This window comes from Venturia canescens, chromosome 10, assembly GCF_019457755.1.
Source record: "Venturia canescens isolate UGA chromosome 10, ASM1945775v1, whole genome shotgun sequence".
NCBI lineage: Eukaryota > Metazoa > Arthropoda > Insecta > Hymenoptera > Ichneumonidae > Venturia > Venturia canescens.
Genome location: NC_057430.1, coordinates 16,408,415 through 16,422,450, shown reverse-complemented (window position 1 = coordinate 16,422,450; position 14,036 = coordinate 16,408,415). Strand labels below are relative to the sequence as shown.

Genomic DNA, 14,036 nt, shown 5'->3' with positions numbered 1-14,036 from the left:
CATCAATAAACATTATAAAAGCGAATGAAGTGTGCTCGTTGTTAGAATGGAAAATGGACTCGTTTCGTGTCACCTGCGATTATAACGGTGGACGCACGACAACGAAAAACGCGGGCACTAACCAACGAGGGATAAATCATCCTCGCATATTCACCGTACGTGGAGATAAAAAGTAGGTCTCGGATTGGCGCACGAATAAGAGAAGTGGCGAAGCACGCGGAGCGTGAAAGCGTTCAAGAGCGACGAAATTTAATCCTATATTCGGAAAAAGGACGAGGGTGTTACACGCAATTTGCCCCCTTTCGTAATAATCACTCGCCGCTCTCGCATATCCTCAGGACCCTTTCGCTATTCTTCCCCCACCGTTGCCTAATACGTTTTATCGTTTTTCTCCTCAACACACATATAACTCACAGCTCAGTAACCAAAACTCATCATGCGCAATGTCGCGAGCGAGCACTTTTTCACTGTTAGCTTTTTCATCACGCTTTTGGGTTCACTTTCAATCATTTCCACTCAGAAACCTCGAAAACATTGATTTTCGTCAGAACTGTTTAGAAAAACTGGCCAGCTTTGGCTTTTTGCACTTTTTTAATCGTCTTGGGGGGGGGGGGGGGACGATAGGGGAGAAATTTTCATAAACTTACCTCAAAATCCATAAAAAGTCGCCAAATTTCCTGTCCACATATCTGAATGCGTTGAGAAATTATAAAGATGAAATTCTCCTTGCCCAAGGTTTCCGAGACCCTCGGAACGATAAGCACTGATTTAAAACTGACATGAATCGGAGACGCATCAAATTTGAGCAACAAAGATGGTGAAGATTCATTTTCGTTGATTTGCGAGGGATAACAAATTTAAGAGACATCCGCGTTCTTTATAATCCGGTCGAAAAAATTATTAGTTTCTGCATTGTTCTTAGCAAAAAAAATGAATTAATTCGCGTTGCTTAAGTTTTGAAAAGTCTGTATTGTCTATTTTCGGTCTTCACTTCTTCAATAGATAGAGATACATTGTTGAACGTTGAAAACAAAATAAAAAATGGATATTTCCAAATAAATCGAAGCACGTACGAGACTCGAACAAAGGGTTGCGCAGCGTCCCCTGAAGAGGCGCTACTATCGCATTTTTCCAGCACTTCTATATATCTATATACATACTAGAATGTCACGGACTGTTTACTGTTTTGGTTTGTGTACAAGTTCGAACTGGTTGTTCCCGCGCACAAAACTAACGTCGTTTGTCTCATGAGGTATTTGATCAGTGTATAACAATTTAAGACGCGGCATAACAGCTCGTAATATTGCCCAAAAATACAATAAAATTCATTTCTGATTCGCTCAGAAGCGTTTCAACAGTTGTCGAGTGCATTGTAGTAGGATGCTCAGTGTCGAGTCCTTGTGAATTCAGAGGTTAAGCACGTGAGTAAAAGAAATCGTGATAACAATGTTTTTTGTTTTACCAGAAAATAAAACTTCGATATCGTTTATCAGTTCAACTTATTGCGTTGCTTGGCTCCGTGAGACGTAACCTCGACTGTGTATTATTGTGCAATAAAACAAATTGAGTTTCCACATTTTTTTGACAAATGTTTCAGCATTCAAGACTATAGATTTTCCCTCTAATGACACGATGTCATTCAACAAAGCTGTTCCCATCGTTTACCTAACGTCCGACGACGATTCCTCGTGCGACGATGAATTTGGCAAAAACAAAAGATCTCAAGATGCCAAAGACAATGTGCCATTGGCGGATCGACTCTCGAAGGAGAAAAAATTCAGCGATAAAAACGTTCCTTTTTCAAAGGATTGCACACCAGTTACTTACCTCACGTCGGACGAAGACTCTTCTTTTGAAGAATTCGCAAGTGGCAAACGGTCTCGTGTCTCACAAGACGATAAACCACTGTCGAAACGTATGGCAGCGAATAAAAAATCCCTGAGGGGGGGCGGCGCTTCCTCAAAAACTTCCGATAAAGATTCTCTAGCCGATAATGACTTTAACAGACGACAAAGAGACAATTGGCACGGCGTACAGGACATTAGAGACTCGGAAGAACCTGAGGAACCACAAGTCAAAATTCAGCACCAATTTGAAATTGAGGGTATCAAAGTAGAAATGCCTGTTAAACCTTACCCGTGTCAAAAAGCTGTGATTTCTGCGGTAATTATTCGCTTCATATGATCATTTCATCATGCGATTACACGATTCATACGAGTAACCTACAGTCTTATGAAATTGTCTCAAAATGCGTAGAGTTTCAATGATTGCGATGACGTTTTCAAAGGTTTTTGTTTGCTTTTTCATTTTTCATCCTTGCGCTTTTCAAAAATTCTTCACACTTTTTATCTGCTCTTCGTTACAAGGTACAAAAAAGCTTCCTAATGTGCTGTAATTCTGTTCTGCCTTGAATTTCAGATAATAAAAGGCTGTCAGACGGAGCAACACTGTTTATTAGAGAGTCCAACAGGGAGTGGAAAAACTTTAGCTCTCCTCTGCGGAGCTCTCGCTTGGCAGACTGACTTTGCGAGTGAGTAAAGAAAAGCTAAATTCATTAACTAATTTTTTACTGCACGCTACATTTTTTGTGACATTCTTTTTGCACGCTACATCAACATTCATGTGCATTTTGTGTGAAACGATTCATCGAGGACTCGCATGAACTATGAATTTCTTTTTTCTTTGAGGAAGATTTGATGGCAAAAGGAATTTTGACTGATGATTTTTGGGCGAAAAATCGTTTGATTTTTCAATTTTTTCGTGCTCCAACGAAAACGAAATTAGTTTGAACAGGAAAAAGGAAACTGAAGATAAAAAAACGAGAATTCTGACCTTCGATTCCCCATGGAAATGATTTTTTCGAAAATTCGCGTGTTTGAATTCACCTCTAACGATAATGTTGTTTCCAATATGTTTTTTTTTCCTCCCATTCGATAAAATACATCGTTGGTTATCGAGGCAGCAGACGTCTATAAAAGAAAGAATCGTCCCCGGGCGAGTGTAGCTTCGGGTGTAGGATTTCAAGTCTTTAGGGTGGTCGTTTCTTGGCGTTTTCTTCGCCGGTATTATCTCTCGTGACGTTTGGTCGTTAACGTCGCGTTTGGGGTTCGGTCCCGTTGGTCGCGTTCTCGCGAAAATACCGCGGAGCGATCGCTCGGCTTTGCTCTTTTCGTTCTCACCGTTGGCACAAAATTCTGGGCATTTTGTTTAAGCACGAAGCTCTTTCCTCACCCCGAAAAAACTCTCGCGAATAATCCGTACGAGACAACGACGAAGAACAACCGAAAAATTTCCAATTAGCTTGGCCTCTCGTCTGCACGATTTTTTACATCCTCTCAGACCTTAATCGTTAAAATAGTCAAGAAAACGAGAGAGGATCCGAAAAAATTAGAGAACGAATGGGAAAAAGGGCAAAAATTGCAAGTGGGAGAGAAAAAAGACGAAAAAATAGTTAAAAAGGACAAAAGACAAGAAACGGGGGGGACAAAAAAACACAAAATTAACTGTCATCTACTTCGCTGACGTCTTTTTCTCATCAAACCTGTGTCTCGTGACTTTTGCGAAAAGTTTGTCGATCCCGTTGGCGTGTCAGGCTGCACTCGACGTCCTTTCCTTCGAGAGATAGTGCCAAAACTCTTCTTCCTCATTTCTTCCTCCATTTCGCTCTGCAATCTTGCATGTTGCTTCCTGGCTCGAACCTTTCGTGCAAACATTAAAATAAGTGGACAATGCGACTAGAAAAATTCATTCAATTCGGTCCAACCTCATCGTTTCTCCATTAATTCGTTCACGTCCCTTCGTTTCACGAAAAACCGTCTCGGCATCCCATAAATAATGTGGAAATGAAAAAACTTGGACAAAAGTGTCGAGCAGCAGTAAAAATGGACGTGTTGATTTTTCAACACGTGCAGGAGTTTATATGCGCGTTAATTTGTAAAAAATTCCCCGCAAAACGCGCATCAAATCATAAATTCCTTAATCTTTGATGACGTGAATTTGACGGAGAATGAAAATAGCTCGTAAATCATCATCAAGTCCATATTCGCTGATGGGAGAGAAGAGTCAAGTGTTTTCGCGAGAGCGAGGAGACGGGGGCGCATCAGCAGGAGCGCCGCGTCGTTTTGAAGAAAAACCGTGAGCATGCCATGAAAAACGAAGCGGCAATTAGCAATTCCACTCTGGTATATTCAATTTAAATTATTCAACCGTTTATTACAGCCAGCCGAGAAAGCTCGTTTCGTGTTTACATGTATACCTAAGGAGAATATACGAGTCGGTGCCACGCGGCACAACTCGCACACAATAATGTATAAACGTCGTCGTAATAGCCGAAGGATATCCCGCATGCCGCTAATTGCACACGCCGTTCCCGCGCAATTCTTAAACAATTAGAGCTCCCCTCCTCGCGGCACTCGTGCCCCTTCGCTCTTCGGATTCTATTAACGGATTCAACGTTGTTTTGTCTCAGGGCTCCTCACTCTCGGAGTTCCATCAATTTTGCTTTGTCGCAATATCAATGGTTCGATTGTCCGAACTATTTTTATCAAGAGACGCGGTAGCGGCTCGACGCCAAGTATTAATCTCATTTTTTTTTTAATTTCCAAAATTCTGAATTCCTACAGGAAACGTAATCCATTCACTGTATATTTTACAATAGATTTCATATTTTTTGATAGTTAAAAATTTTTTATTGACAATGCAAATATAGAAAATCATTTCAAACTACGGTCACGACCTTTTAATACTTGGCGTTCCTTTTTTACTTTTTGAAGTTTTGATATTTACTGATTTCACTTCTTTTTGAGCGGCGTGACAAACTATGTAGGAACCATATTCATTCACTGTATTTGGCAACGTCAAAAAACGATCTAATTTTTTTTTTAATATTTTAAAGGTTTTTATCGATAATGCAAATATAGAAAATCATTGGAAACTACGGTCGCGATTCGAGTTTACCGAAAAAGTGTGATGATTTGAGTCTCCTTCGAGAGCTTTCGTGAATTAATTAATCCTTCGCGTTTTCCTTCCCTGTTTTACAACTCGACACGAAAGATTCTGGAAATGATTGACGCGGCTAGTTGACATGAAAAAAAATTTGATGAATTTAAATTTCTTGTTTTTGAAAGGTTTTTCACGCACTTCGAGTTTCAGGGATAAAACAGGTGAGTTTTGTGCAAGATATTTTGATTGTTTTTTATAATCTTTAACGATCCTTTCAGAATTATTTTGCAGCGAGAGTGAGATTTTCACTTTCACGCCTTTCAAGGGTAGCTAAGTGAAAACTGAGTTTGGGAATGGAGTCAGCAACCTCGAAACAGCCCAGAAACGAATTTTCGTGTACTTCGGTAACTCATTGGCTCGTACCAGTTTTGGCACGAAAACTGAAAAAAAGCTTACCAGTCGACCGGTCCAATCTCCAAAAAGCAAACAAACGAAGCCAGAAAGCAGTCGAAATGAGAAGCAAAAAACATTTCGTCCGAGAAAACACTTTTTTTTCGTTGTCAATTGAAATCTGCAGCATTAATCTCATTGTTAATGGGATGTTGCCAGATCGATTTTTATTTTACGAGACTTTGAGTTCGGTCAAAAGTGCCAATAAGAAACTATCGCGAGCGGAATCATCCGATCGATTAATGGGATGGGAAAGGAGGGAGAGGAAAAGCGACATTAGGACTCGTTGAGGGACGATAAATGTCTGATGACGTAATATCTGATAGGAAAACTGAGCGTGACTGACGTGAGAGAGAGAGAGAGAGAGAGAGAGAAGTTGGGACAGAAACCGAGATAAAATTAAGGGCGAAGTGTATTAATTTGGCTTATCAGTCCGGATTCTCATTTTCCGAATTCTTTATCTCGTCGTAACGGCCAATCGGCATTCGTGATATTCGTATTAACGCTGAGGGTGAAAGTTTTCAAACTTTACTGTCCACCATGCAAGATCGTTTATCTCTGCTGTGTCTGGGGTGGACCAAATTAATTGGTTCGATATTTCCTGCTGTCTGATTCATCGAAAAAGGGCACTCTTGTATATTTATTTAGTAAGAAATTGAAGGGTGTTTGTTAAACGCAACGCAGCACTGCCGGGCTTTATCGACGAATTTTCCAACTCCGTTGCCCCCCTCCGCCCTCGATCGTGTTTCTCAATTGAACCTTTTTTCATGTCAGATTTATCGATTATTGGCAACGAAAGTACAAAAAAATTCAATGAATATTTACAATCACGGTTCCTTTCACTCCAACGTATCTCGCGGTATTCACTACGCGTTGAAACATGAATTTATGGACACGAAATAATGGAAACGAAACAAAAAAACCATGGAAACATGTTTCGTCCAACATACGAAATGAAACAAAAGAAAGCAAACACAAAAGTCGAACTTTTCGCTGGCATCAAAGGATTTTAAATTATTCATCATTCAATTTCGTCGTCACCGTGCCTGTGATCCCTGCTTAATTTAATCGAGTGATTGATTCGATGTTGAAAATTTTTGGGTAATAAATAAAAATCGATTAAAAATTGGTTATAAAAGCGAGAATAATGCCGAGAACAAGCAAATGGGAAATTGGGATTTCGGAAGCAGTAATTTTGCAGTCAACGATTACCGAGTTTTAGCTCGAGGCTTCGTGGGACTAGGACGGTTTAGTTGAATTATCAATAATTCTTAACGAGTGACTCGCTCATAACAGTGATTACGTGGGATCGTTGTGTCGTGACGTTTTCTTCAAAAGCTCTTAACGTTAATACGGGACAGAAGGATCTTAAATAACGGCGCGTATGCGCATAAAACGAAAAACCTTTTGGTTCTCGTTTTAAACGCGATATGCTCAGGACTAAAGAGTCGGTGGAATGTTGAAGATTCGGGAAGAAAGCTCGGCAGGTTTGCGCGGATGTGTAATTTGGGGGAAAGCGAGCGACGAACTCGCGAGCTGCAAAAGGAGAGAGAAAAAGATGGGAAGCGAGAGGGAGGACGATCGAACCCGGACGAATTAGGTTGACTGTAAAATTTTGGGTAATTCGTAAATTCCTGTTATTTGTCATAGGCAGAAAGAGAGAGAGAGAGAGGGGGGGGGGGACTTAATGGACGTCGCGGAGAGTTCGGTACCGCGGAGAGTGCACACGAGTACGCGTGACGGGGTGTGACGAGCAGGGTAGCAGTAAAATGTATAACGAGACAGAGAAATTGAGAGGAAAAGAGAAAACGGAAGGAAGCGAAGCCGGAGAAAAGGAAGGGAAGATGAGTCGAAGGAGAAGTAGAAGAGAAGAAAACGAGGAGTTTTGCGGGTAAATAGAGAAGGTTTCGAAGGCTTTGGGGTATGGAATTTTTGAGCGTCGAAGCGGAGATCGCGTGCCATTTCGGGTCACGTCAAATTAAACGTTTCTCTAACGTTAACGTCCTATTTGCGTGCCGAATCGTTTCCTCCTCGCTCAGAAACCCGGCTCTCCTTCTCTTTCCCATGCTCGCGGTCATGGCGACGAGAGCAAGTGAGCTCTTCGTTTCCCATCGGATTCCCTCGAGTTTAAGCTCGTCGAAGCCAAACGATAGTAAAACCGTGTAAAAGGAACGAGCGGCTCGGCGCATCAAATCCCCTTTTTTATTTTTCTTATCGTCTTACTCGACCTTTTCGCTAGAACGAAAAACTTGGTGATCGTCCCGGAACCGACTGGAACATTCTCGCCACAAAACTTGTCCCTTTTTACAATTAATTAACGCCATTCTGCCAACATTTTCCCGACACAAATAAGCGGCATTTTCGTCATTGTCCCCGACGACGTTAAGAGGCCGAAACGATCGTCGGGAGTGCGGTCTACCGAAAAACAAGTAAATTAATCGAAAAATAACCGACCGCGATTGGTCAATGTTCATTGATCGTCGACGCAGGCGATGAAATGAAGTAGCGAAAAGTAATTTTCATCGAGTTTCTGTCAAGCGATCATTTCACATTTTTTCTCTGATCGTCTGCTCCTTTGCCCGGCTGATTGTATATTTACATTCGATTCGATCTCGTAAATTGGCCCGATCGCGACAAGCGGGGCGGTGGGGGGCTGCTCACTCTCCGTTATTACAGGTAATAGAGAAACGGCAGGTTGACACGACGGGAAGACACGAAATTGTCACGAATATCGTAACGAAAAGTTGGTTGTTTTTTGTGTTCTATTTTGAGCTGGGCTCCCTCTTCTGGTGCTCGTCGCCGACGATGAATTTAAAATGATTCGTTGTCCCGGTTATAGTTGGGGATGTGTAGCCCGCCGCAAACCACCTCGCAATCGTATTTCATCGACAATTACAGATGTCGTCAAGTTTTCCTTCTTTTTCATATTTCATTGGGTTTTTTAATAGTTTTCTTTGAGAAGTGGCCTCGACACGCTCCTCCATCCGTCGTAGTCTTTCGTGTATTATGCGCCTTCGGCTTGCGTTGCACGACATCGTGTTCCTCCTCATGCTCGGTTACTCCGTGCGAGGGCTGCTGCTGCTGCTGCTGCTGCTGCTCGCTCCTGTTCTATAATTTATTTTATGCTTTGAAGGCCCCGGGCTGCAAAGAGAGCGCGCGGGCACGCCGACTGTCACGCTTCTTCTCCCCGGTCAGGGGTCGAGTGGTACTGCTAGCCCCCGAGAACTCGAAACTTCGTTAGAAACCGGGGGCGAATGAAAATGAAAAAACAAAAAGACGAAACAATCCACAGACACACGGGCGCTAGACTTTCGTATACGATCTCTCAAACCTCCGTGGTTTTAGGCTAACATAAATTAGACCGAGTCTACTCTACGGAGCCCAAGAGGATGAGACGATAATAAAAATGGAAAAATATAATCGTAATCATAGTCTTATGAGGAAGGACGAGAGGAGGGGAGGGAGAAAACACAGCACGTTGCGGTGCGATCCTCGAGCCCTCGTAAAGTACATTTTTAGTTTTACTCTCCCCCTTTCTCTCCTTTCCCTCACGTTTCAACTGTTCCTTTGCTGTTGGGCTAGAAAACTTGAAGCCTACGCAATGTCGGCCCTCGCCAAAGGGCGTGTCAACTCGCGAGGGCTTGACACCCCCTAACACAACTTACCAAAATCAACTAGGCACATCTCTCACAGCTAAAGATCTCCCTCCGATTAGGACACGTTGATTTGTGACTTTTGTCTCTATATTACGTTTTTTTCATGCCCTTTTTTCTACCCTCGTTCTCCTCGCTTTCACCTTCAACATCTTACCCTCGGACTCTCCAATTTCTGTCGATTTATCTACACTCGTACGAATAACGACGCAACCGAAATAACCTGCTGCGTCGATCCTCCAGAAACAGGTGAATGTCGAGCTGAATAGACTAGTTAAGAAGCTGTTTTTGTGGCCTGCTTTCAGGCCTCACGCGGGAATTCCCTCGCAAAATGGCGCGCGGCCCTATAAGAGTTGAAAGGACGTTTCGACACACGTCAATTTTCATGTTCCCAAAGCAATAAAGTTCCCTTGATCACAGAACCGATGAAAATTATTAGCGCGTTCTCCCTCACAACTCGCAGTCTGCCAGCGATCCCTAGAACCGGTTTTAAGTACTTTTTTTTAAATTATCGTAGCTGTTTTGGCTCCTAACGAATGTTCAACTTTCCTGGCATTTCCTCTAATTAAAACGAAACGAAACGATGATTAATGTTTATAAGTAAATGCACTGGAAAAATGTCCAACGATTTGGCTCGAAGTCGGCTGTGTAACTAGCTCGAAAAATATATCTCCTTCTCGAATTTCGTAGTACGATGCCCCAAAATAAAGAATATTACAGCTCAAGAGCCCAACTGAAACATAAATCAAAAGAACCTTAAAGATCGTCAAGATATAAACCATTTGTGGCCGTTTACTGAGCCTGGGAACGTCAATTATAATCCCAAGAAAGTATCGCCGTGCCCTCCGGAGAGAACAGCAGCTGGAACTCGAGCTCGCTGTCCCGAATTACCTAGAAATAAGAAAATTTACTTTACTACGTCCAACAATCGATTCGAAGCTTCCAAGCATTTCTGAAAACGAAAAAACTTCCCCCGGCTAAACACCGACGACAATTGAATTCGTCGCGCGTTCCAAGATGACGCGATGATTGACAGAAGTAACGAGCGCGACGAGAGATATCCGCGCATACACGAGAACGCGAATAGTCCGAGTTGCTGAATCATGCATACTCGATACACGTTGAATAAGTCGATGTCTTCAGCTGGAGTTTGAAACGGAGAAGAACAAACAGACAAAGGTAGAAAAATCCATACGTGCTTCGTACGAGCTCGCGCGGTAAAGGGCAACTTGTGCGATGTGCATCCTATCAGCGGTTTATTCGCTTGCTCGTGTATATTTGTACGTGCACACGGATTGAGGTAGTTTTCGCAGTGTTTGTCAAAGTTGCCTGGCTTGCGGAAGTCACACGCTACACATTCGAGTAGGAGGCGGTGGTGCGGGGGGGGGGCTGCCCCGCTCTCTCTCGCTCTCCTTCGGCTCTCTCCTACTCTCTTCGGTTCCGTAAGCTCGTCGCATCGCCGAGAAGAGCGAGCGCGCGAGCAGCAGCAGCAGTACTTGAGGAAAAATGCTGCTGCGACGACGAGGGGGAGTGCCGAGAGTTCGAGGAGAAGGAGAAAGAGGAGAGAACGCCACGGGACGGGGAATAAAAAGAAATATGGCCGCGCGCGCGGTGATCGTCGCGCACGGAAGCAGCCGCGGGGGCGTTCAGGAGAGGGTTGTCAAAGCCACGTCGGAACGCGCGCGGAGCAGGGAGCAGAGGATGGGAACTGCACTCTGCCGCTGAGAGAAAGAGCACGTGGGCGCGCAAGAGGCTAGGAAATTTCGAAGGGCTCAAACGAACCTGCGGGAGGGACAGAGAGAGCGACGAGGGAAAAGGGCTTCGCTGGGGAAAATCGACGGATCGACGCGAGAGAGAAACAGAACGGGCTCGGGGAACGAAGCAGCACGGACGCATCAAGAGCGAAGCGGAGAAAGGGAGGAGAGACTGCGGGGAGAGAAAGAAAGATACTGAGAGAGGCATCGACGAGTGGCGAATAAATTTCCAAAGTTTATCGCGGTATCGCATGCCTCGGCAAAGTCACTTTATTACTGACGGATCGCAGAGAAGCGAAACGAGCCTCGTGCGCGTCTCTGTACACTAGACTTTCCCTCCTCTCGCTCCCCCCCCCCGCGCCGTATCGGCCTTTTTGAGTTCCTCATTTTTCCCTCCGTTTCCCTCCCCCTCTTAATCCATCTTCCACCGTTATATCACCATGATTCTTTTCCGTTATATTCACCGAGTCTCTCCGAGCTCCGATCGTACGTTGTTTTCACAAACTGCTTCACGTACTCTCGGTGAGCACATCGAACTTGAGCACTGAATTAGCTTCGCTTATCTCTGCTCAAAAGTATCACGATAATCTGCCTTAAAACGTAACGTTGGAAGCGAGTGGTCAGTCGTTATTGTAAAATTGTTTTCGTACGACGTCTCTTGAGCCCGATCGAGTGTTGATTCTTCGCAGCACCGATGAGATCAGCTCTGAATCAGACGACCTTGTTGAATCTCGCGCTAGATCAACATCGAAGCAACGAATGAGGAATTATGGGACGAGGAGAAAGTTGAAAAAGCTCGAAACATCAATCAGGCGACACATTTTTCATTCTCAAAATGCTCTATTGTTTGGCCTCCGCTAATAAAATGGGAACGAAATGTCAAGCGTTAGTTGGAAGGTTGCGCCGACTACTTTCCTGAGATTTCCTCATCATATCGCTCGTAGGTAAATTGTGAAGCGCAAACGTCTCGAGCGAGCGAGCTCCACTCGATCGCAAGATGGCAATTAAAGGCAATAAAAACGAGAGAGAGAGAGAGAAAAAAGGCAGTGACACGAGGTATCGTTTCCGAAACAACTCCGTATCCAAGAGGCACAAGAGAAACACACTCATACACGAGAATCCTCAACGTATAGACGCTCGTATTTAAAGCCAAGTGCCAGCGACAGGCACAGAGCTCGTCGTCGCATTGTCATGGCACAGGAAGCCTCCGAACGGGCTCATAATAATTATCGGCGAACGCGCGGAATTATATATCGTGTGTACAACCGCGTATAGCGTTGTGTCGTTCACTCTCCGGATTCGCGCATGGTAATAGCTCAGACATGCGAGCCTCCGTTCTAGGACGTTGCGCTGAACGTGTGTCCACACACACACGTAAATGAATTTGAATAAATATGTAGCATGTACACATACGGGAGAGAACGGGTGACGTTCTGTGCTCCGCTGTTCCGGCGTCCTGACATTAATAATGTCTTTCCTTTCCAAGCGAGAGAGAGAGCGAGAGAGAGGAGTCGGAGCGATGAAGGTGGAGGAGGAGTCGTTCGGGCGCGCGGGTGCGGAAAGAGCGAAAAGAGCGAGAGCCCGGAAGCGTGGAGGATTCAGGAGAAAGAAAGATCGAGTCTTGGCTTCGAAGAGAGACGGAGGTCGCGAAGACATCGAAGGAGGAAGAGAAACAGCGGGAGAAACGTTAAGAGGGCAAAAGTAGATATGCGGCGAGTGGGGGGAGGGAGCATAGATGTTGGGTGAGCAGGCTACCACACCGTGGTACCAACCTCGAGCATTATTCCCAGAGAAGCTTTTAAATTGGAGTGTAATTTCATTGGCCTGGGGAGTACGTACACACGAAGCGAGTAAAGTACCGGCGAGAATGTCGCATCGACACACTTTTCTCTTTCCTTTCCGTGCGCGGCGATTTTCCCCCTGCCGCATTGTCTTCTCCCGATCTTTCAGCGCTGGCTCGGGCCGCGTGTTTTTTCTCGTCTCTTATTTTCATCGGGGAAAGAGAGAAAAGACTTTGACGCGACGTCGATGCGTACAGATCGCGGGAGGGCGTCCTCCTAATTTATCTCCGGCCAGCGTCGACCTCTCGCACTTGCGAGGGGACGATGATAAATCAGCCGGACACTGATCGCCGTTCCGAGATCTCCGGAACACGTCGATCTTGCACTCCCAGGCCGACAAGTACGAGCTACTCTTTCTCTGTTCCTCTCGTTCCGCGCCCGAGAGTTCGTACCTCGGTAACCTCTTCCCCTGGGAAAGGCTCCGGCCTCGAGGGTGGAAGGGCATCCTTCCCAGGGAAAGAGAGCGAGAGAGAGTTTATCGGCTGAACTGCCCCTGCACAGTTCAACAGGCCAAACGGCTACCCGCAGCGTCCCGTTGAGCTACCAATACTCGCGCAACTACCGCGATCCCCGAGCCCCTCCGCACACCTCCCTCTCGTTCTTCGTGGATTGTCCTCTGTGTCGCTTGGCCAGCAGCAGCGAGGAGAGCACCGCAAACCAGCAGCACAGAGACAAAGAGGCGGTCCACGCTTTCATCCTGCCGACATTAAGGCACCCGGGCGCTGGGACTGCCGAGCGTTGTGCGCTTTCCTATAGACGCTTATATGCGCTTCTAGTCCCGACGTACACGTACCCCCCTCCCGGTGGGACAATGAGCTCCGCATGCGGGTCCAACGGCCGATCTCACGTCGTCGTTGTTGTTGTTTCTGCTGCTACTGCGCGCTTATTCCAGTAGCACCGACGCCACCGCACTAATACCGCACGGATATTTCTCTGTGCACAAATACATCGACGGGCGGCTTGACATCACCAAGAATTTGCACGGTGGCTTACGGCTGGTTGGCACAGCGACGTCCCTCGAGCTTCTCATTCGTCGCTGCGCTTGTCTTTCCTGTGCATAAACACGCGAGTTGCTGATGCGGGGCTTCCGATCATTCTCTCGTCTCGTCATCATCCCCGAGTCAGCTTTGGCTACGCATTAATTACTGGACCTGGCTCGGTCCTGATGCGAACTGGAATTCAGTCCCGATGCGAAAACACCGCTAATGGAAACAGTTAATTAGCCTATTGGACGGAGCATCGCGCTGGGAGATGCTCCGGTAGGTTCGGAAAGTGAGGAACAAACTTGCATCTAAGTTTCAAGGTATCGGGACGAAGCACCGGATTCGAAGGTGTTTTCGAACAATCTGGAAAGAAAGGTGCCGGGGGAGATAATTTCCCGTTTTTGAACGCTCGAA

At 45.3% G+C, this 14,036-nt stretch overlaps 1 protein-coding gene across 1 annotated transcript in view; it reads left to right on the top strand.

The window, feature by feature from the left end:
• The first annotated feature begins 1,189 nt into the window (after nucleotides 1–1,189).
• Nucleotides 1,190–14,036, top strand: part of LOC122417227 (Fanconi anemia group J protein homolog) — a 54,558-nt gene continuing 41,711 nt past the window's right edge. Inside the window, exons 1-3 of the mRNA XM_043430569.1 lie at nucleotides 1,190–1,421; nucleotides 1,598–2,163; nucleotides 2,419–2,530. Coding sequence (XP_043286504.1) covers nucleotides 1,633–2,163; nucleotides 2,419–2,530 — 643 coding nt within the window. The 5' untranslated portion in view covers nucleotides 1,190–1,421; nucleotides 1,598–1,632. The remainder of the gene's footprint in view (nucleotides 1,422–1,597; nucleotides 2,164–2,418; nucleotides 2,531–14,036) is intronic.